This window comes from Corvus hawaiiensis, chromosome 10, assembly GCF_020740725.1.
Source record: "Corvus hawaiiensis isolate bCorHaw1 chromosome 10, bCorHaw1.pri.cur, whole genome shotgun sequence".
Lineage (NCBI taxonomy): Eukaryota > Metazoa > Chordata > Aves > Passeriformes > Corvidae > Corvus > Corvus hawaiiensis.
The window spans coordinates 2,501,153-2,524,588 of record NC_063222.1 but is presented as its reverse complement, the minus strand read 5'-3'; the positions used below and the strand labels follow the sequence as shown (position 1 = coordinate 2,524,588).

At 43.6% G+C, this 23,436-nt stretch overlaps 2 protein-coding genes across 17 annotated transcripts in view; one reads left to right on the top strand and one right to left on the bottom strand.

The window, feature by feature from the left end:
• The window catches only part of NGEF (neuronal guanine nucleotide exchange factor), a 48,705-nt gene extending 32,673 nt beyond the window's left edge, over window positions 1-16,032 (bottom strand). Inside the window, exons 1-4 of the mRNA XM_048313828.1 lie at window positions 15,883-16,032; window positions 8,153-8,211; window positions 4,930-5,301; window positions 1,530-1,644 (exon numbers count right to left, since the gene is read on the bottom strand). Coding sequence (XP_048169785.1) covers window positions 1,530-1,644; window positions 4,930-5,197 — 383 coding nt within the window. The 5' untranslated portion in view covers window positions 5,198-5,301; window positions 8,153-8,211; window positions 15,883-16,032. The remainder of the gene's footprint in view (window positions 1-1,529; window positions 1,645-4,929; window positions 5,302-8,152; window positions 8,212-15,882) is intronic.
• NEU2 (neuraminidase 2) overlaps window positions 1-23,436 on the top strand; it is a 34,262-nt gene that overhangs the window by 6,871 nt on the left and 3,955 nt on the right. For 7 of the 16 annotated variants that reach the window (XM_048313838.1, XM_048313839.1, XM_048313840.1 and 4 more), the window contains exons 5-6: window positions 4,285-4,405; window positions 23,396-23,428. The exons of 1 other annotated variant lie outside the window; for it this stretch is intronic. In XM_048313838.1, the coding sequence (XP_048169795.1) occupies window positions 4,335-4,405; window positions 23,396-23,428 (104 nt within the window). In that variant the 5' untranslated portion in view covers window positions 4,285-4,334. Of the gene's footprint in view, window positions 1-4,284; window positions 4,406-12,360; window positions 12,564-13,131; window positions 13,203-17,509; window positions 20,905-20,924; window positions 21,223-21,267; window positions 22,503-23,395; window positions 23,429-23,436 lie in introns of those variants that run through there. 8 more of the 16 variants (XM_048313844.1, XM_048313845.1, XM_048313846.1 and 5 more) reach the window with 8 other exon arrangements.

Sequence of the window (23,436 nt, the reverse complement as noted above, 5' to 3'; positions counted from 1 at the left end):
ATATCCATTTTTTCCAAATAGAAGTGAGATAATACTGATTACTGCAAATAATGACAATTTTTTAGGCTCTTGCAGGCTTTCCCAATGCAGATTTCTAGTGTTTCTCTTATAAATTACAACTGATCTTTTGGATAAGGGAAGAGGACATGGGTTGAATTTGAGCTGGAACTCTGGTCTCATCCTCTGTTAAATCTCTGTGCTCAGTTTCAAGAGATGCCACACAGCAGCACTGCCTGCTTTTAGCAGACACATGACTTAGAACCTGTACTGACCTGTCAGGCTCTGTGTACAGCAGCATCTTTGATAAAACTGACTCCCAGCACAGGCTCATTGTTTCCAGCTCCAGGGAGAATCAGAAATTGCACATTTCAGACCTTCCTAAGTGCCAGTGTCAGGATGTCAGACTGACAGTGATGATTATACCCCAAAGAAAGGAAGACAGATGGGTTTGACATTGCAGCAGACTGTGGCTGTCTAGTTTCATATGCTCAGTTTGTGGCCAAGGGGCAATCAATTTTAGCCAAGGCAATTAATTTATTTAAATCCAACTTGACATTTGGCTTAAATTGTTGGAGTCCTCTCCATAAGGAAAGGTGCCTTGAAAGGCACTCTGTATTACACCAACACAGCTGGTCTCAGTAATTAGGACCAGATGGTGCAGCAGGATGCATGCACCCTTAAAGGACAAGTGCTTACTACTTCCAGCTTGATCTCCAGTAGAAAGAGGGGCTATCTCACAGTTGTACACACAGGAGGTAAGTAGCTGGAGAGTTTGGGAGAACACCTCAGTTATATTTGAAAATGGGGGAATAGGTAGCTGCTCCTCTCTCTGCCTGGCTGCAGTGGCAAGAGAGCAGGGGTGAGGGCAGATTTATGGGATGTATGTAAATTTCTGAGTTGTAGGACCAGGGTCTTCTGCTGGACCTTGGTTGTTGAGGGATTTAAGCCAAAACGGACTACCTCAATGAAAGCCTCTGTTGCTTATCAGTTCTTTAAAGTAAACAGCAAACAAAGAGTCCGGATACTTTAGAAAATATCTTTGTAGCTACTTCTTCATCTATAAAATCCTGTTTTCCATGTGGGGTTGTGCAACAGGCTTCAGGAGAGCTCGCTATGAAGGCCAAGAGTTGGATTGCTCTGATGTTGGGATGTTCCATAAGGAAATGCCCACAGGCTCTCCTTATTCTCAAGAAACTGCTCAGTGCAGTCTGCCCAGTTTGCTCACACTGCTGGGTGATCCTGCATCACATTCCCCTTTTTTCCATCTTCCCCACTCTCTTCTTGTTCCCCCTTTTTCCTTCACTGTGTTCTCCAAACCCACACTGATAAGACCCTTTCACCACCATGCTAATACTATACTGTATAAGTCACTAAGACCGAAAGCAGCACCACAAGTCAAGGTGAAAAGATGGATCAGAGCTACAGCTTAGTTCAGCTGTCCTTTCCAAAAGAAGCATTCTCACTCTGACACCACTCTGACTAGTTTTCAGGGAAGGCACGGGGAATACCCTGCATGGGAACCTCCTTACCTTTGGATCAATAATTCGTCTAATGTTGTTGGATCAGAGTTTGCTGGAGGTGGTGATCCCTTATGAGATAAAACATTCAGAGGCTCTTTGATGGGCTCGTTGTTTTTGAGTGAACCTGTGATATAAGAGAAAGTCAAGAGGGTGTTAAAACAGTTATTTTCTTAATTTACCTTTACGGTATGTTGTGGTTTGCTTACACCAAAGGTAACAGGAAGACTACAGACACAAAGGTGGTTACATTTTAGCTTTGATTTTCAAACAAGATCAAAGTGTCATCAGCTTGCATAGTGCAATTGCAGTTGAGAAAAAGTGAAGCTGGATATAAGGTATCAGTTCTTATGTATGTGAATAGCACTCTCACCACTGTAGCCTGGGTCCCAACATGAGTGATTTTCAGTGCAATTCTTTAAGCAGAAAAGGTTTAGCTGTGTGTGCCTGTGCATGCCAATATTTGGTTTCCTGAGTCAAGGCTTCATTACTGCTCTGCTTTCAGGCACACAGTAGATGTTCAGTTTACTGGATAAATCAAGGTTAGATTTGGTGAGAGAGGAGCTTTACTTTTAATTGCTTCTCCAATTTCCCTCAGATGAACCACTGGTCCTTTCACAGGGAGTCAAAGTTGTATTAAGTCCAAGGCTTACTACTGCAGTAGCTGGCAGGAGAGGATGCATCTCACTTTTCAAATGAAATCTCCCATTGTTTGAGGCTTGTTGATAAATGGCCTTGCTGTTTTTTATTAGAAATATTTTGGTCTTAGTCATAATTCTGTTTGTCTTTCACACTGGTGACAGCACAGTCAGGTCAGTGCTCTGACTGAAGCAGGCTTCTGATGCAACTTTTTTTAATCAATTTTCAGAAGGAAGGGATGACATCCAGAGTTTTAAAACCTCCTAAAATAGAGCCAAGGCCTTATGAAACAGTAGTTTGAGTTAGTCACTTTGAATAGTTTAAGCACTTTATCCTTCTGTCAAAGAAGATTGCTTAAAAAAAACCCCCCAACAATTCTTTTCCCAGTTAAAGAAAAGCATCTATTATGTTTTACAGCTCCTAGGCTATAAGTCAAAGCTGGGCTGGTGCAAAGGGTACCCATATGGAAGCCTTTCCCTCAGCTGGATTTAGATAATTTTAAATTGGTTTTTTGTGATCTCATTTCTTGAGTCTTTATTTTTCTCATTTTGTATCCTACTCTGTCTTTTCTGTCTCTTCCTGTCTTCTTGCCTTCCCCTCTCCTCCCCTCCAGTCACTCCCTAAGCAAAATGAGAACAGGTTAACATTTGAGCTTGAGTCACATTCTTGGATAGCTGCTGTTCAAATGTGTTGGAAGGCAATATAAAATAGCTCACCCATCCCTTGCTTCCATGCACGTCAGCAAATGCTGTCAGAAGTTCCTGCTACAAATGAGGCTGGTGTAGAAGCACCCGCTGTCCAGTTTCAGGGAGAGGGAATGGATTCAGGGAGGTAGAGAGAGAGAGCAGAAATGCTGCTTACACAATCCTAGCTGAACGTAAAGGCTGTAGCTCTGAGGAGGACTTGCTACAGTCACCTTGGAGAAAGAGCCATTGCTCCTAGCCCAGGTCTTGCTGTACAGACTGGAGAAAAGACATGTTCCCAGGGTGTCTTGCTGAACAATTGCAGGCATGGAAGAAAAAGCCCTGTTTGGAACCAATCCTGTTTCAGTAGTGGCAATACAGGGAGGGGAGTGGCAGAGACGCGCAGGTCAGCCTCGTGGATGCTCTAATGAGTTGCTAAGAGAGAAGCCCTTCTCTTAGCTTGTCCGTCCTCAATGACACTGGCCAGACACAAGGGATGTCCTCCTGTGCCAGCGTCCTGATGCCATGACGCTGCAGGTGTATGAAGAAGGTGCGTCCTTCTGTGCTGGTGCTGCTGCACTGGCAGCTGCAGGTCGCAGGGGTGAGGACCTCCTCGGCAGCTGTGGGGACGCTGTGACACCCGGGAGCAGGAGGGAGGGCGGGTCTGGGCTGTGCGAGCTCTGCAGCAGTGCGGTGGGAGGCGGGCAGAGGGTGGCTCTGCTCTGGTCCTGTCTGCACCCGCAGGGTGGAGAGCAGCTCTGCTCTGGCATAGGCAACGCTCAGTTTATCCACAAACCTCATTGCAACAGTAGCAGAATATTAAACAGGAGCTCTTTGCTGCTGTCTGCTTGGAAACTTGGAGACAGGAGGGAATTTTCCTTCTGCCCATGCCACAGGGTTGAATGGACCTTTATACTGCTGAAATAGAATGGCTCCCGTGGCGAGGCATGCAGGACACACCTATTTTCTTGGGGACATTTCCCAGACCTCTTTTATTTTGGGGGTGGAGGACCTTCTTTTTTTCTTAAGGAACTTGATCTACTTTCAGGAGCTGAAGGACATGGCTTTACTGCTACATAACAAAGCAATAGCTTTCAGTGGTTTGCACAGCAGTGGAACATCAGCAGTGGTGTATCATTTTGATTCATACAGCTATCCAAAGTTCAGAGTCCAGTGCACTGATTCTGTTAGATTATAAGCTGAAGATAGGATAGGTAACTTTGCTGTGAAGGAGTTATAAAATTCGGTTTCTCTGAGCACCTGGGAGATGGAAGCAAAGGGTGTTTTCTATGTTCCCAGTTCCAGGTCTCTCCCATTTAGGACTTCAATTAAAACCACTTCAATTTCCTTCATGCAGCCCGGTTTCCAGTGCTTCCCAATGTGTTGCAGTAGCTCGTTTCCTGGCTCTCTTCATTTCTCCTATCTTTCTCTTGCTTCTTTCACAGACATCTGCTCAGATAAGGTTCCAGCTCTGTGACAGCCTGGCCTTTCAGTCATGCTCTCTACTGTTTGTACTCAGGAAAAGCCAACTCATTCCTTTTCTTCTGAAGCCATGGCTGAATGCAGGTATGTTCTGGATGGTGTTCCTGTTATTTCAGCCTCCTTGTTCAAAGGGAGCCTAGGTGTTTCTTACAGCTCTCTTCAGTGCAAAGTGCCAGTAACTTCACTTTCAGAGAAGTCTTGTTCCTCCCTCATAAGGAACCATTGTAATTTCCTCTGGTTTTGCTGACTGTTTTCTGTACTTTTGAATATGTGCTTTCTGTATGCTGAAGAAGTCCCTACTTCACTGACAGCTTCATGTCTAAGTTATTTTTCTCTTACAGAGCAGAGGGGTGGCAGTGCAGAGTCCCACATATGTTTAGATTCTCTGTCATGAAGTGTCTTTAAACATCCAACCATTTTACATTTCCAAGCTGAGCAAAGAAGGATGGCACTCCTCTGCCAGCTGTGCTGTAGGGCAGGGGTGTTATGTTATGTGCTGACTGCTGAGCTGCTTTCTATCTTCCCTGTCCTTTTCCTGTTCTATTGACTCCTCTAGTTCCTAATCTCACTGGAAAAGGAAGCATAATGCTGTTTGGGTCAGTACTCACCTGTAGCATGCCCCATGTGCATGGCCTCTCTCGAAGTCTTTCTTTTCCCTCTGTTCGGCAGCCTCATGGATCGGTAGTACCTGGAATTTCTTTGAATAGCAATGTAACGTGTGTGCAAGTCCCCCTCGTGGGTCACTGGGTTAGCACCTGCTGACTCTTCCTCACCCCCAGAGACCGAACCCGACTCTCTTAGTACGTGCTGAGAATGGCCCTGCCGGAGCCCACCGGTAGAGAGCCTGTGGGTGGCTTCTCTCCCGTGCTCGTCCATGGCTTCCAGAGCCTGTCTCTATGGCAGTTGAGATGGTGGATCAGCAGCAGAGCAGCAGAAGACAGGTAGCCTCCACAACTCCATCAGCTTTGTCTGAATCAGAGCTGGAGAGAGACAAACAAAACAGAACATAACAGGAGAAGAGAGAACAAAGTTCTGGTTAGTTCAGAGGCCATAGTCCATCATCTGTTTAGGATAACGGGGACTTTACAGGACTTTTTATCGGAGATCATTCTGAGGTCGTCACCTTACAAGCCTTATTCTAATGTCCTGAATATTGCTTTGACATGCTCATGGTTGTCATTCCATGACATATGACAGATGTTACTGGAAAAATGTTGTATTTTCTCAGTTGACACTCACTCCCTTTTGTCATTTGTGAGCAGTAAATTACTGGTTGATTTAGAGTGTCTAACAGATAGTGGTCATGTCCTTTTTTATGAGGGTGAAAATGTAATGGAATAGAAAGTAAAAGCTGAGGAGACAGCTCTGTAAATCTATTATCCATGTACTTCTCCATGTAATAGAAGAATTAATGCCTTTTACAGGGCTGGGTGCCTTCTAATACTTATCAACAGCATTCACTCCTGCCATGCAGGTAAATGAAGAAAAATCCATAACTGTCGAGAATGAAGGTAGAGGAGATTATATAGTTCAAAGGCTTGATTTGGTTTCCCAGAGTTCCCCTTAAGTGCCAGTGTACCTTCTCAGTGACACAGGGACTTCAGCACAGAAATCCTCTGCTCTGTGTGTCAGTACGTGGACTATGCCAGGACTCCCAAGAATTTTTAGGAGGCACATCACAACAGCAAAACATCAGTTGATCCTTCAGCCTTTGCAGGACTGGGTAAAATGTGAACGGATTACTTAAGCGTTCTCTGGTCCTTTGCTGAATTCTTTCAGCTGTCAAAGTCTTTCTGAGTATATAACGTGATTTTTTGACTGATGGGGCTGTCATGAGTAGAAGAAAGGGATGCTATATGGGAAATGTGAATGTAAAATTGACAGCAGGCTGAGAGAAGGGCATAAAACTGTGCTGTGGATTAGGTAGATGCTGTTTTAAGAAGTCATATGTATCACTGGTTTTTTATGTTACAGTATATCCAAGACACAAGATAGCTTAGAAAGGAAGTGTTTCAATTTTTTTCTGGGTCTTCTGCAATCTCTATGAACTCATGTGCTCCACAGACATTTCCCATGCTTGTCCTCAGAGTTGCTGCAGGAGACCCTGGGACATCAAGGACAGTTGGGACACCATGTGTGAATCCTCTGCTTTCCAATATTTTTGAAGGCCCTATGATTTATCCTTATAAACGGAGGGTCACTCCCTGAAACCATGCGCTGGGCATGAGCTTCCTGGCTCTACAGAGGAGAAAGTGTGCTTTCTTCTTTCATAACCTGAACCACAGCATGAAGCTCTAAATTTGGATCCTGACTTCAGTTCTGCCTTTTGGACTGTTTGGAGCTGTGGTGGTTGCTCTGGTACTGTTTCCAGTGCTAATGGAAGCGTATGAAGGACCCATTTGTTGTTGGTGGTGTTAAGTTTGGTTTGTAAACTACTCCGAGGTACAGAGATTCACTAAGCCTGTTTCTTTTTTTGTGTGTGTGTGTAACAATGGAATAAACACAGCTGCTGTTGGAGACAGTTTGAAAAGAAAGAAGAGGCTATTTCTTTTCCCATGCCTTTCTTTCTGTCCCAAGACTAGAGCCCCAAAGGCTTGATCCTTGCAGCTGTGATGGAAGTATGTCTTCTAACTGGACCACAATTAATATTACAGCTGTAATCCTACTTAACCCCAATCTCAAACAATTGCTAAATTTTATTTATTTATCTTCTATAGATTATTTTCTGCCTTGGAACTCAAGGACATGAACCTGCAACAATCTCCTCTACATCAAAGTTCCTCTGTGCTGCTTCAAGCGGCCACCCCTTGTCCACGTGACTCAGGCTGGGACCTGTCTCTCTCATGACCACTGCAAAGCTGACATAGCTTGCAATGCTTTGCAAATTGCTGCTGCTGATTTTTTGAAAAAATGGTTAGAGTTTTCACAGGAGCTTCTCACCAGACAGGAGTAGTTTCAAAACCATGCAAATGTCCAAAGGGATCATTAGGCAAAGAGATGCACACGTGTGCATGGGGAAGACTGTTTTCCCCTTTCACCTACCTGGTGAATATGAGAGTACATGGATGTCATTGTTGGGCTTTTACGAAGATCCTTGGCAGAGAAGGAGCCCCCTGCACAGCCAGGTGACACTCCGCTGGGTTGCCCAAAGACAGAGCTATGTGTTCAGTACCCCTGGCAAACCCATGTGCTTATCTTTGCCAGATACTCCTTCTTTTGTTCATCAGAGGAGTGAAGGGCGCCCATCTTGAAAAATTAACTTGTTTCCAGGTTATCAAACAGTCCCTAACTAACAAGATGCTTGACCAGAAGTGAATATCGCAGTGGATGAGAGAGAGACTTTCATGTTTTCTGAGAGGCAGAGGGGGCACTTGTTTAGTGTGGTAGTTATAAACAATATATACTGTTTTTTACTTTATTCAATGAAGAATTCAAGAATAGAATGCATTTCTGAAGTCAATACTTCTAATTTCAAAATTGATACTCTAAGAAATTAGTGAGAAACCATTTACTGATATGTCAACCAAACAGTCCTGACTTTTCCAGTTGTTTAGCTGTATTAAAAAACTAGGGATATGTTTAAGGGATGTATTCAAATTTAGTATTACGTTATTCTGGTAGCAGTCAAACTATTCAGTGACAGAAAATGAATGGCTCAAGCAGGTGTGGACCTTAACTATCCCTGTCTGAGTGTTTGTAGAGAATTTTTGAAGAAGGTATTCATCTCTGACAGTCACAGGTAGGTGAGTGCCAGGTCTTTTGTCAGGAGTAACCCCTCCCAAGTATATTCATATGCCACCTTGAAATCACATGGCTTGACTCATCACCCACCTGAGTGTGCTTTGCAGGAAACATACTTCCCTGGAGTTCATGGAGACCAAAGTATCAGTCTGTAGGGAAAAGGGAAAGATGACAACAGTGAAACCAGCAAGTGATGTGCATACAACAATGCTAGAAATATGCATTTTGACTCACACGTAATCCAGCCTCCAGGAATTTGACTGTATAGAAATTTTACTTGCTTATGTAAAAAACTGGCATTTACCAGCAAATGCCATGAATTTGTACAGGAACAGCTGAACTCAGGGGTTGAGTGAGATGCTAATACAAGCTGTAAAAGGGACTGAGGTTCCTAGAGCAATGTGGACCTGGACACATGGATGTGTGTAGAAGACAGGGACCACTGCTGGCTCTGGGAGGGTGGGACCAGAGGTGTTTTCAAGGAATGGGCTGGCTGTGGATGTGACTACTGTATAGGGTGGACTTAGAGGGATTTGAAGGGTATCAGATGTATCAAAGGTGTATTAGGTGTAACTTCTGTTAACCAGTTAGGGCTAATCAAAGAATGTTTTTAGTAGCAGAAGCTGCAGATTGAAAGCTGAGATTGCAGCTGTGCAGACCTGCAGGTATTTGAAATGGGTTTATTCTGGGCAGCTTGATGTGGGAGTCTGGAGCAGGAGGTACATTCTGGCACCAGTTGAGCATCTCTCCCTCATCCCACGACGTGCCAGGTGGGCACAGCTGAACGAGTCGTGGCAGAGGCAGACTGTGTGGTCTGTCACTGGTGGCAGCCCTGGTGGGCACTGGTAGCAGAGGGAGGTGCCGGGGGCTGGCAGCCCTGGAAAGCCAGGCTGGCTGCCTCAGCTGTTGCTGAGACAGGAGGGGTGCAAGTGGTGTCTGAGCTGCTGGAAAGAGCCACTTCCTTCTCTGCCAAACCTGCTGCTCCATATGCCCTGGCCCCTCTCTCAGCGGCAGTTTTGCAGACCTCCAGCACAGCAGAGCAGGCAGCTGGATCACGGATGCTTTGCCTCCCTAATACTTTGCTGCCCTGGATAATGGGCTGTTTTGGTGTGCCTGGTGCTGGCCCTGATCTGAGAGCCTGTGTCTCCAGGAGGATTTTTTTCTGCACCCTCTCTTCCACTGCCACAAGGCAAACATTTGTGTGGGACTTGTCTGGTTCCCTGCTCTCAGCCTTCCCTGCGATGGAAGGGGTGCAGCAGGATGGGACTAGTGGCTCTCCTTGCTGGTGAATCCAGTCCTTCATTAAATTCCTAATTCCTCTTTAAAGTGGGGAGGTGTATTGGCTGACTGAAAAGTGTTAAGTACTGTAATAAGGAAGTTAACACAAGGATTTTGAAATGAAAACTGCTCAATTTGCTGATATTATACAACGCTGCCCAGCCTGGAAGGTAATGAAGATTGCTTAATTAATACTAGAGACAGACTGAAATTTCCAGCTTTGTAACTCAGGGACGTTTCAAAGCAGGAAATAACAGGTATGAATACAACTTGACTGAATGGTTGGCCTATATAGGGACATACAGCCACAGAAGAATTGCCCTTGTCTGATTGTATAGTGTGTCCCTACCACCACCAAGAATAAAGATAACAGTATTGATGTGTCTGAGTGGCCACTCAAAGTATGCAGGTGGATGCTCTCAGCACACAGGCCAATGAACCCCTACTCTGAGTTACCTAGTGCTGTGTTAGTTTTCCCATCAGCTCAAATCCATCCATGGTTGGATGCCCCTTCAAATCATATCTAGCTCCACAGAAAGTTTTGGGGCTCAATGCAGAAATTGCTGTCTTGGCTGTAGTGTGTTCGCGCTGTAGAAAGGCAGAAGATCTTAAATCTTTTCTTCCTTTTTATGTGTTGAAGTTGTTACAAGTATAAAAGCCCTATTAATGACTCATCTGAAAGGTTTTGTATGCTGAATATAGGGATGCACCTTTCATGTATATTTGATGAAGCAGATAGAGCGGTTTTAAGACAAAATTTTGACTTCAAGCCCTTATAAATAACATGGCTCCTTTAATATTTCTTCTTTAAATACTGTCTTAATGTACATGCAAATGCCAATTTAGCTGCATCTTAATGGTTTCATTTAAAAATGCTTTTCTTAAAGTCTTGTGCAAACCAAAACCAAACCTCTGCCTCCTGCCAGCAACAGTCCCCCATTACATCCCTGCTCATGTATGAGACAGTGATTTTTTTCCATCTTACTTGGTTTTAACTGGAGTGGAATGTCATCTCTAAACTCTTTCACTCTGCATGATAATGAGGCAAACCCAGCTCTGTCGGTATGCAGCACAGTCCAAAATCCAGCAGCAGGCCTTACTCATCAGCAGCTGCTCTTGCTCATGCGGGTGCCAATCCCTTAAGGAGTGCCACATGCGAGAGGACTCTGATGGAGGCTCTGGGGCTCTGCACAAGCTCAGGCCTGCATTTGCATCGAGAGATATTTCTGTCTGAGTCAGGGGAATAGTAACACCCACAGACTCAGCCCTAGGCTCTGGCAGATTTAGCTCTCAGCAGATGCAGCTATGAATTCATTTAGCCTCATCAGTGGTTGAGATGAAGGCACAGACTTGGAGCCAGTGTGAATTTGGTGCTCTCACATGTCCTGCTGAGGCACCCCTGCCCCAGGGGGGCTGACTTCCAGCAGAAGGATCTACAGGCATGGTAACATCTTACCCTAATGCTCACATGGCCCTTAGCTGCCTGACTACACAAATATTTATGTTTTCACTGTTACTGGTTGGGATCGCCATCCTTGGAAGCGTTTACAATCCTGACCCTTTCTATTAGGTGGTGGCAAAAGACAGTTACGTACATGTCCCTGTCCAGAGCAAGGTACATGACATTTCACAAAGGAATTTCAACTATTTAGGTGCAAGGCCAAGGTATTATTTGATTAAGGCACAGAGGTGGAGACAAACAGGTGGAGCTTGAGAACAGACTGACCAGAAAGTGAGACAAGGACCAAAGAGGTTCACAGCAGAAGCCAGAGAAAATTAGACAATAAGTTTGGGAATGCTGGCAGAAAGAATATCAAACAGTTTGACCCCACACGTTTCCAGAAATCAAACATTTTGTACTTATCTTGTAAATAAGATTGAATTCTATAACCAGCCTTAACAGAATCAAACTACAACCACTCCAATTTTGAGATAGTCTTTCAGCTCAGGAAGCTAACATAATGGTTCTATTGCCATGATTTAGGGCCGGTACCTTATTTATAGCAAGCAAAACCAAGACAGAATTATATAGTTCATTACACTTTTGTGAGAAAGAAACCATTTATGTCTTGCACATATGTTACAGAGTACCTGTTTTAGAAACATTTCAGAGACTAAAAATAAATACATTGGACTCATATAATAAATCCTCCAAACCATGTGCTTCCGAAACCCTGAGACCAAGTGAATGGGGATGGAGAGAGAAACCAGTACATTTAAAGTGGCTGAAAATGACTCAAATGTTCTTGCTAGATCTAAAAATGTTTCTGGAATTAAGTCCGGCATTGTGGGAAGTTCTATGCATAAAGGTAAGCCATGTGTCAACAGGGACACCAAATAAGTGTGTTCTATAAATGTTACTACACGACAGAAGAGGATACATGCCTTCATACAATTCCCTCTGCATGAAACATGGACTATATCACTACTTTGTAAAAATTAACTAATATATATCAATATATGCTTAAAAAATAACACTAAAAAGCTGCATATTTTTCTGCTGCAGCATGGTTTATCTTTCTTACTGTTTACTGATTCTTTATGATTCAAGAATAATTACCTAAAATGATGTGTTTTCTTGTATGCCACTACTAAATGTCATCCCTGCTCAATCCATGCATCTCAGCGAGTGGTCCAGCTCTATCCCATTGAATTCCATGCTTTATCCCCTGGGTCTCATGTAGTAGGTGTAGCCATGGGCAGTAGCTGTTAAAGAATTTCTCCTCTGGAGCTATTCTACGTATGTGTATATGTACATATATACGCATATATAACCACACACGTGCTCTCCAGCTGTGTAGAAGGAATCAACCTCCTTTTTAAAGCATACAGAAGAGCACAAGTGGAAATCTACAAACTCTTCTGCTTTTTATTATAAAACTAATAAAACAAAAATCTGACCTTATTTCTATTTCTTTCCTTAAATTCTTACACATGCAATGGTGAAAATGCATCTTTGCTTGAAGATTTTGAGTCCTGAGAAGTAAAATGTATAAAACTCATCCTTGTTCTTCTGACAGCGCTGACATCACTGACATCTCTCCACTAACAAGAACTCTTGCCTCTTGAGGAAGACCCCTTTCCTTCTTCCTGCTGTTTTTTGAAATGTTCTTGTCATTGATGCCATCCCATTCCTTATTTCTGCTGAGAGGATACTAGTGAAATTATTGCTAAGTAGCTGTGGTTGAAAACTCATGAGGTTTTCCAGGCTTATCTCTGGAAGGTAAGTGAATAATTAAAAACCAAATCACTGCATCTCCTAGGCTGGGGGGAGTACACAACTATTAGCTCAGGGCTTAGGGGCAAATCACAGGATGTAGCCTCAAAGCAGGAGATACCAATGTACTATGCAAGTACGTACACAGGAAGGCTCTCAGCAGTCTGCCTGATGATCTCTTCTGTTTTGCAGGGCTGCACGTGGGAGTTGCAAGTCCTTGCTCCTTTTTTTTGTTCTGTTTGGGCTGTGTGAAGCCTTCTAGCCACGGAATGTGTATGCAACTTAGAACTTACTTAAAAAACTTAAAGGACTAAGGTATAGCAGCTTTAGTCTCTGATGAAATGATTTAGTCAAAAACATAGTACAAGAAATAATATCCAGGGCATAATGCCTTGCTGAAAGCAGAAAGGTTTACTAATGCTAGGACACTTAGAAAGGGAGGATTAACAGATGTCTTGGTTGAAGCTTTTCAAGACAGACTCATTAGTAAGCAGACAGGCCAAGTGTCCCTTGGGCAGACAAGACCTGTGCTGCTCCTGGGGAAAAATATAATGATGCCCACTTCTATTTCTAGATTTGCTGGTTGCGTATGAGACGCTTGTTATGGAAGAAATGAGCATGGGTGGTTGTTTGCACTGCAGAGAGGTAAGAATTCATAGGGTTTTTCATTTGAAAGCTTCCATACAGAAGCAGGGAAAGTGAAGGCTAATTTTGTTGATCAAGAAACAGTAGAGCTCTCTCTTTTTCCTCCCTCAGTGTTTATTGGGTGGAGGGTCCAAGGAGTGCCTGTTTGGTGAATCTGCTTGCAAATGTGTAGCTGCAAGGGAGCCTGAAGTCACTGAGACATCAGAATCCTGTCGGGCTGGTTATTGCTGGTTTGAAAAGTCAGGCAGGTTTGGAGAGCTGCTATGCCAGGCTATCCTTGTCAACTGCATCAAGCTAATTTCAGCTAATTTCAAACATGACATAAGCCGATTCTATTCTTACAGCCTGTTACTCTGATTGCATGGGTCTTCAGTAACTCAGGAAAAGCACTTGATACACAACTCTGGAAACTCATCAGCAAACAACATCATCCAATGCAAACTTCCCCTTCAGAATGGCCCTTTTTAGACCCTGGCAGGAAGAGAAGCTTGCTGGACTGCAGCTCCCAATGCAGAGCAGCCTCTTCTCTCCCAGTACTGGGGGACTAGCCCAGGGCTTAGGCAATCAACCCCAAGCCTTCCCCACTTGCCTCTAATTTGCCAGCTGCAGCACTAGCCAGCATGGCTCTGCAGAAAATGAGGGACATGTGCAGTGCTCTGGCTGTGTGTATATCCACAGGGAGTTGCCATCTTCTTGTCAAATTAGTGCCATGGCGTCCGCAACCGTAATTCTGTTGCCCACTTTACCCAAGCGCTGGGAAAGGTTGGCAAAACTTTCCCTCTGGATCCTTTCTTCTAACAGCAGTTGTTACCCTCCTCTTCATTCCCAGCTTTTAAGCACAGAAAGAGGAAGGCTGGAATGAGGGTAGTGAATCTCATGGCTGTGGCATGGGATCAGGTCCTGGGAGAGTAGATATAATTTCTTAGCTCTGTTGCAGTTCCCTGGGCAATCTTGAGCATGTCAGTGTTTCCTTAGTTCCCCATCTCTAGACTGGGAGCAGTACATTATAGTTTGTGAATACTCCTTTTTTTCTTCTTTTTTTTCTGAGTTACTTGAGCAGGAGCTCAATGTAAGTGCAAGAGCAAAACATGAGATAACCTGATGTGTTCAAAAGAACTCTGGAAAATACTGTAATTAAAGGAAAAAATGAACAATTTTGAATATTCTCTTGGTTTTGGTCATTCCTCATTTGATGTTTTCTACATTTCAGTCCTCAAGTGAAAAGCAGGCATCTTGTCTAGATTTCTAGTTCCTCAGTGGCCTTCTTTTTATTTGAGCTGACTGCAACTGCTCCTAAAAAGGGTTCTTGTTTTAGGAATTGCTCCCTTTTGGAACAGCAAAGTCCAAGTTTTGCAGATTGAGTAACACGCTTGACCTGTTTTTTCACAGACATCTGTTTCCAGTATGATTTCACATAGGAAAGAGAAGGCAAGAGGGAGATGAGACTTCCAGATTGTTTCAGGCTTTACGGAGTCTTGTCAGTTTTCCTTATTTTAGATATGATGGGGCAGTTTCCATGGGGTGCTGCTTGGAAACATGAATTATTTCCTCCAATAACTACTGGGGGAAAAAATATAATTGCCTATAGAAATCACGGAACAAGATACTTTCAAAAGGAAAATATGAGTGAAATCGCCAGGCACTGGCCACATACTCAGGGACAGATGAGGGTAATTATATTGTTAAAGCATTTTACATTGTCTTGCGAATGTCCTTGCCAAATTATAGCAGTGTGGGACAATGGGTTCTTTGGGTTCCTCTTGTCTGGCAGTTACTGTGGTGTTTCACACATACTCCTGTATTTACAGTTGTTCTTAAAGTGGATTGGAGGTAACAGTCCCAATCTCAATCTGTAGAAAATCAGCCCTGAATAAAATTCCTGTCCATATCTTAAAATGGATGTCAGCCGATTAGTACTTCTTGAAGGTTCAGCAAAATATTCTAAATAGTTTTCATTATTTTAGTGCAATTTTCTACTTTCAACTAGGTCTGAAAGTGACAGCTCCACTCTAACGGTCAAATCTGTTGATAGTTTAAGATCAGAAGAGCTAGCTTGTTCTTATGAAATTTGAGTCCTTGTTTACTTTGTGCATTTAAAAATATACATAATTGCTGGGACAGAGTTCACAGTTACACTGGATTCACAGCAATTGGTCTCCTGAGAGTGAAAGGAAAAATTGGCTCAGGGGAAGGATCAGCCTGGAGTTAAGAGGAAAACAGGCTGGTTTTCATATTTCCTGTCTTTATTTATACATTTTTGTTAAAGCAAGATCACACATAAACGTTTGACAGGAAAAATCACAGCTTGTGCTGCCCCTGGAAAAAGGCACACAGCTTGATTGGTTGGTTGGTTTGGGAATGTTTGCTGTTCAGTTGGTCACATTAATGCCATCCTGTGCAGTCTGGGTCTCTCCTCTGACTAGGCTTCCTCCCTGTGGGTGGTGGGTTTTATGCCTGCCAAGTTGTGCCAGTGGTGTCTCTCCTCTCTGTCAGCCAGTATTTCAACAGTGTCACGACTGTGCTCTCTCTGGCTTGCACAGGACTCCTTCAGTGTAGCTTTGCTTGTAGAGCAAAGTCAGTTCTTTCTTGGGCACTTGATTTGTGCCTTTGTTTGTGGCCTGAGGTTTCTTCCTCGGGCAGTTCCTCTTCCAGCATCCCCCCAGAACAGGATTTTACTCACCTTTCACTCAGGGGCTGAGCCAGTCTGTCATTTGCCATCGGGATGAGGTATGTCCAAAAAGTCTGAATTAAACTCCCTCAAGCTGTTAGGGATTTGAAAATCAGTTGTGAATCCAGAGGCAGGTATGTCCTACAGAAGTTCGCTGTCCTTCAGTCCTTGTACCTTCCTGTCAGTTCTGCTTGAGAGTAAAGTTTCCCTCAGATTTTGTTTGCTCAGTTTCCAGAGTCACAGCAAACACAGTTTAAAGGAACAGCTTTCTCTTTACCCAGATAAGTTAGTACAAATATGCCCTGAACATCCTTTGCACTGCTTGTGCCAAGGCTTAATGACAGGGCATTGTTAAACCTCCCGTATAAATCTTTAACAACTGGGCGAAACTTCAGTCCAGATCTGCAAACTCAAGTAAGTGGAAACAGTAAATAGTATTTGCTTCCACTTTTAAGGCCCACTGGCTGAGAAACTGCTCTTGCTTTACATTATTTACAGCCATTTGAGATGAAAAGACCTAAATGTTTATGACTATTTTTAGATTGCCATTTCTTAATTTCATGTGGGTTCACATGCCTGGGCACTGGGGTGGATACAGCAGAGCCAGCCTGGTTTTATTTTAAGGCTTTTTGGATCAGTTCAAATGCCTGTGATAGTTTCCCCTCTTGAAATAATTTCTTATTACCAGGCTACTTGCTTGCTACGATTTGAATGTCCCTCTTCTGGGGGCAACTTAGGACCAGTGCTTCAAAAGAAGACAAATAATAGCAATTGCTTAGATCAGTGCTATACCTGGGAGAGAATTTTCCCCTCATCCTCGGATAACTCACTCAGTATTTTTAAGCCTGCAGTTGGATTGACTCTTAGAAAAAGCATCACACCGCCTGCTGAATTTGATGCTAGTCTTTCCTTTGGTTTTTATTTTCTATTTGAAGTTCACTGAACTTGCCGAGTCTCATGTTCATTTCAAAATATTTTAATTGGTCACAACATTATTCTTTATAAAATGCAGCTGTGTGCCCAGCCTACTCCATGGAAGATGTTCACTGAGTTAAGCTTGGGTTAATCTGAGCTCAGACATCAAAGATTCATGGTCACCAGTGTCAATGTCCCTTTACACCAGCTGAATGCCTGGCCTGGGCATAGAGGGCTGCCAGCAATTAATCCTCTAATGATTAATCAAGGTCACTATCAGGCCTGTGCACTCCTGGTCTGAGAGCTGGCAGGACTCAGGAACGAGGGATGCAATGGAATTTGAGCTCCTCTCTGTTGCAAGAGTTGCCCAGGGTGAATCCAACTAGCCTTGTGCTTCAGACTTGCTTATCTGAGTGTCCAAGCACTGCAGAGTACATGAAGCAAGGAACTATGGTTTTATTGCATTTTCCAGTCATTAAATTGCTACAGTGACTCCTTCTCAGTGTTGCTATTTTGAGAGCTAAATAAATCCTGCTTCTACAATCCACTTTTTGTATTCAGACCTCACCACCTCTCTTCCTTTGCTTCCCATAGATTGTGCAATTCGTTTTGTTAACAAAAATAAAGTGTATTTTTCTTTTGTGTTCCGAATGGCTAAAGTAAATGGAGAAATGGTGTAATGTGTATAATAGGCAGGCTATTTATTGGGTGTTGTCTCTCACAGGGTGAGGAAGCTTCCCTGTGACAAACCCACGACTCACCATGGAGTGCCAGAAGGCTTACAGGTCTCCTATGGGGTGATGCTGTTGCCCTTTGAGTTAAGGGAATATTTTTCTGATTTTGTCCAATTTTTTCCACAAGGTAAGGAAATAAGTTGTATTTACTGTGAGAGAGACACCGGCAGCAGGATTCTGTGCTTACTCCTCCTGATGGAAATCAAAAGTAACGTAACTGGAGTCAGTGGAGTATGAAATAGTACAAACCCAAAGAGTACCTGCTCCTCATGCCTGTTGCTCCTACAGTTGATAAGGATAGTGAGGTGCTGGTCTCAAATGTGCTCAGAGGCTCTTTTCCTTAACTAGAATTGGCATTAAAAGAAAACAGTGGATGTTTTCTCCTCCAGTGCAACCTGTTTCCCAAAGAGCTCTGCTATTAGCATTTGCCTGTTACATTCATAATTGTTATTACTTTGGCTTTTCCTTGCTTGTTTTTTTTCCTCCCCTGACAGAACAAACTTTTAGTCAAAGCCCAGGTCTATAGGATTTATCTTCTGCACCAATGATACCATATTCCCCAATGCCTGGAAAGCAGCACATCGTGTTTTAACTTAAAATTTGCAGTACTGTGTAATTGCTGCTTCACATTATCTGACCTCACAAACCCCTTGATTTTAACTACAGCTGCCTGACAACAGCAGCTACACTGTACAGCATAGCAAAAACACTGAATTACCTGAGCCAGCCTTGCCATTCTAATGGTGTTGGGAACCAACGGATTCATGTTTGAGCATTTTGCAAGGGAAATATACATTGACAATTTTTAATGGACTGTCACTCACTAAATGTACCATCTCTTGTTTTCCTGCTAATTTCTTTTCACATATGCTCACGAGCATTAGCTTCTGAATTCTTTTCCTCAGCTTCCATTTGCAGCTATTGCCGTGTCTTTCCTAAGAGGTGGCACCCAAAACTGAACACAGTCCTCCAAATTCAAATGCTCCATTGTTCAGTATTCTGTCATTATATTATCTTCTGCATTATTTTTATATCCTCTTATTAATGCACCCACACACCCCATTTGCATTTTTTAACCTTTTTAAAAACTTTTTCATTACAACAATCAGATATAAGGGCAATGAAGTAAGTGTGGAACAATAGAAGGGAAGATCTTGATCCTCCTCAGACCTGAACCTGTTTTAAACTTCAGTGGTGACACTGATTTTGATTTACACTGAAAGGAAAGAGGGAGGATCAGGCTGTGCCTGTCTACAGTGAGACATCCATTTTTGATCGTTAATAAGGAACAGTTTTGTAAAACAGTTGCAGAACACAACATGTTGTTTGGGAAAAGCACTTTTTCTTTTATCAGAAAGGTCTGTGCTGTGGGCTGGAGGCTGAAGGGCACTGCTGGAGCCTGGATGCTGGCAGTGGTGTTGATGACTGCAGGGAAGCAGTGCAGGGTGCCCGTGATGATTGTGGGGCTGTCCTGCACAGGCACTGGGATTCACTCAGTTTAACCTCACAGCAGGACTAAGCAGCACATCCTTCATTCTAGGAGTAGTTTTAGCTACTCTAGACCGTTAGCTTCTGCACAGCCACATCTGATACTGATACTGCTCCTGGGGAGTGGGTCAAAGGCAGGGCATCCCAGCCAGCTGCAGGGGAATGTGTGGAATCTACTTAGAGAGGAAGAGACGATAAGGGGAGGTGGGAGGTGGCCAGAGGCAGAGCCACTTTGCCATGTGCATTCTGCCATCATAGCCCATGGAACCATTGCCACCACACCAAGCCACACTTGGGACTCCCACTGAGAAGAGATGGACAACAAGTTTTAAGCTGCAGCTGGAAAAAGTGATTTCTATTAAACAAGTGAGTATTTATGAGTTGTCTGGCTGCAGAAGCCAAGGGTGTGACTCAGAAAAATCACCTGAATAACACTGCTGCTAGCCAGGGAGAAGAAAAAAGGTGAAGAAATCCATAAAGCAATCATTCATGTCTGGCTTTCTGGCAGACTGCACCTTAGCAGCCTCTTCAGTGTCTCTCTTCCTCCATTAATTGCTTCTGCTTTACTTGACTCTGGATTTTCTCCAGGAGCCACTGTTGAAAGTATCTGGTGGATATCAATGACATTGTCTCTGGAGGGACTTCTCCTCACACTGCCTGTTGTTTGATTCCATGTAAAGCAGTGAGATACAAATGTTCTCAGTCTTCTCTTGTATGCCCCAATTAAGGCAGTACTTTACTTGCCAAGTTAGGCAAGATTCATAAACACGGGGTGTGGTTTTATGATGCAGCTAATTAGATCCAATGGCTAAGTGCCAGTCTGGGTGGTGAGTGTGCTCCTCCTGTCAGCAGCTTTATGCTCCTGTTCCAACTGCAGATTCTGCTGCTTGATGGACTCTTTCTGACGCAGTCCAGGACAATGACCTAGCAGAAACTGTTCACTTTTTTTTTTTTCTAGATTAGTTTTCTGCCAGTCTGACATCCTCTGATGGCTTGCCCAGGTAAGATGGGCATTCCTGCTGGAACAGGAAAGGATACAGGGTTGCTCAAGAGAAACAGAGTAATACAGAAGCATTACCTTAATTTTGTTGGTCACTTGATTGGTTGTAAATCCACACCTTTGCAATTCCCTATATGGCTTGCACAGGTCAATCACAACTGCCATCAAATGAGGAGACTTTTCTTCCTCTTTTTTCACGACTAGCAAGATCTGTTCACAGGATTGTTATTCTCATTCTTTCAGTTCACTGCAAAGACAAGGAGTGTTAATGGCAGCAATGGAAACTCAGTAGAGAGGAGGGGAAAAAAAGGGATGCAGAAAGAAATGGGATACTGCTGTCATCTCTGATGATGGGCACTTGCAACAGCTCCAGATGCTGCCTCTCAGCCAGCCAGGGCACAGCTGGGAGAAGGGGTACTGCTGTCCCCTTCTTCCTCAGGTGTGACCTTAGGCTCGTACTCTCCTCCCTGTTCCCCTGCTTGGCTCCCTGTAGTAGCTCCTTCCTTGCAGCTGCTGGGATAATTTGGCCTTGGAAAACTCCCACAGAGGCTCTGGGAGCTGCGCGTGAATTCATCAGCATGTCATTCCCGCATCCCTACATCCTGTGTTAACCCATTTCTTATCCAGAAAGAACATGTTGATGGATTGGAGGTGTGTGGAGCCAGAATGTCAGATTATCACAGCATCATTACCTGTTGGCTGTAACAATTTTGTGGGTTCTTTTGGCAAACTTTCCTACAGCTCAGTACTCTGAGAGAAAGCACTGGGAGTCCACATGCTGCAACCTAGAGGAACTTTGCCCTCCTCAGCACCAGGGGAGTAGAGGACCAAGAAATAAGACAGCATGCTGAACTGTATAGAGCCAACAGTTGTGCCACAGTGTGCCAACCCATGCAGGTAGAAATATGCTACTTAATTACTATGATAATGTAAAAGTGCTTCGCTATTGTTTGTCCGGCTCACATGGAACCACCCCTTATATGCAAAACAGGTTTGCTATTTAAATGTAAGCTTGTGTTTATATGCCAGCTGATAGCTTTTCCTGGGGATCCAAGACAGCTGACATTGCTGCCAACATAAATAATTTTGCAGGTTGGAGACTAGTTGGTAAGAGTGTGGTGAGCGTCCCTTTTGTCTAATCCAATAGGAGTGCTTTTTGGTTCTGGTTTTTTTTTTCCTTTTGATGTGACTTCCAGAAGACACAGAATAAAAAAGGTATTTCTTTTTCTTTTCTTTTTTTTTTCTCTTTTCATAACCGTGGACATTGCTAGGAGCTAAAAAGGTAAATACAACATTTTGTAGGTTCAAGTAGGAATGCAGTTTGTGTATTCCTCCACCAAATATATTTTAAGAAAAAGACTGCTACTTCGTGTAACTCCTCTCTCCTGCTAAGAAAACCTCTACTTTAAGGCCCAGGAGCTACTGCCAAGCTGAGCCACAACAGTTTGAAAGCAGACCCTGATTGATTGTTTAGGAAAGCATGTACTGGGGAGCCGGAAAATCCCCTTGTAAATGTGGTAAGAAGTTTTTACCACAAGAGAAACTTTCTGTTTCTAGTGTGGTTAAAAGGTTTAGTTCAGCTGGCTGCTGGATTAAAGTAATTCCAGTTTTGTGTCTTTTTCAGTTTTGAATTCTGAACGTTTTAGTTTGTTTAAGGCTTGTTGTTTGACAGTTCTTGCTGATAACATCTTTCTGACTTTACATTGAGGGTGATTTAGTAGACTAAATAAATGTGTGTTGCCTGGCTTGTTAAGAAATTCCATAGCCTGGATTTAGTGTGGGGTCTGGTCTAAGGTCATAAGTAGGCTGGAGATGGAGCACTCTGATGCTGGGCTTTGGCAGAAACAGGCAGAGTCATGCTGCTTAGGAGGGAAGAAATCTTCCATGCAGCCGTAATACCCACACTGTGTGTAGGGAGTGTATGTAAAAATGTATGCTCACACGTATCTCTGTTTAGTCTCTGGATAGATGGAAATGTCACTTGATTCTAGTATTTTCCTTGCTTATAGTTGCTGTGTCCAGAAACCTCAGGCTTGTTTCTATGGCAGCTATTCCCAGTTCAGCTATTTCCTCAATCCCCATTTGACAAAAAGTGGAAGATGTTGTGACACTCAAAGTGAGCGTGTCACAGAGGGGCTGAGAGTGTGGGCAGAGCTGTGTGCAGGTGACAGGCTCACATGGGAGGGACTCGTGTGCAGCAGGCTGCAGCACAGCCTCCCATGGCACAGGTCTCTTGGCTTTCCATCAAGGACTTCGTGGGCCAGCCCAGATCTCTCTCTCTCTCCTTTTCTTCCTCTCATTTATTTTTTTTCCCTTTCTTTTCCTTCCCTGTTGCCCTGCTCTGAAGCAGGACTGCAAGATCAGGATGGCATCATGAGCAGGAACGCTAGGGAACCTGTGCTGCACTAGACAGGCTGACTAATCTCCCTTTAAATAGTCTGGAAGCACTCTGGTGAGTTTCAGTTTCAGAGCCATAAATAGCCAGATCCATGCTGGTAAGTAGCAAACAGCACAGTTATTTGTTCTAGGAAGGTCTTCCTATTTCCTTCATGTTATTGCATGGGTAGCTGTAATCCTGTTCTGGTAACACTCTGTACAGTAGCGGTGCTGCTGCCTTTCCTCACACTGCTGTATCTTCTGCTACAGTGAGGAGGGAGCAGCTGTTCCTGGGAGATAGATTTCTCTCTGCAGTGGCTTTGGATTGGAGTGGCAGTGGAGCTGTTGCTTGCTGTGGTCTGTACAGCTGGATTTAGCTAGAGCAGTCCAGTTCAGACCCTTCTGAGCAGTGCTGTGAGTTCAAAAATCTCACTGATATTTATAGCACCTGGAAGGTGAAAGCAAGGAATATTTGAATACTTGCTGCCTAGCTATGGATCTGGATAGAGTGGAATGTATGGTCCTCTGAGCTAGCTAGCCTTGTGCTTCAGACTTATCTAGAGGATAAACTCAATTTATCTGTGTTGTCCTAAGTCAGAAATAAACACTGTAAAAAAAAAATTATTGGCCAAGTCTATGTTAGTTAGGATGGCTAATAAAATCTTCTTAAAGATGGAGGAGTGCAAACTATTCTCCAGGTAGGTGCATGCACTCTGAAGCTGCCTCCATACCTGGTCCTGAATTATCAAGGCAGCCTTCAAGAACATCAGGAGCTGGTCCATGTCTAGTAGCCGCTATAGTGCTTTCCAAGATTTAGGTAAATAGGAGAATCCTCAACGAAGAGTGCAGCAAGTACTGCCTCAGCGAGGTAGGAGGCATTTGCATTTCTTACTCATAGTGTATTGTCATCTTCTTCCTGCCATCCTACCCACTCAGTGCGTCAGAGATCTAAGGCTTGATTTTTTAATATTTATTTTTCTTTTTTTCTTCCCCGCCTTCTCTGCTGAGCAAGGGATATCCAGGCCTTCAGTTTCTGGTGCATCATGTGAGAAT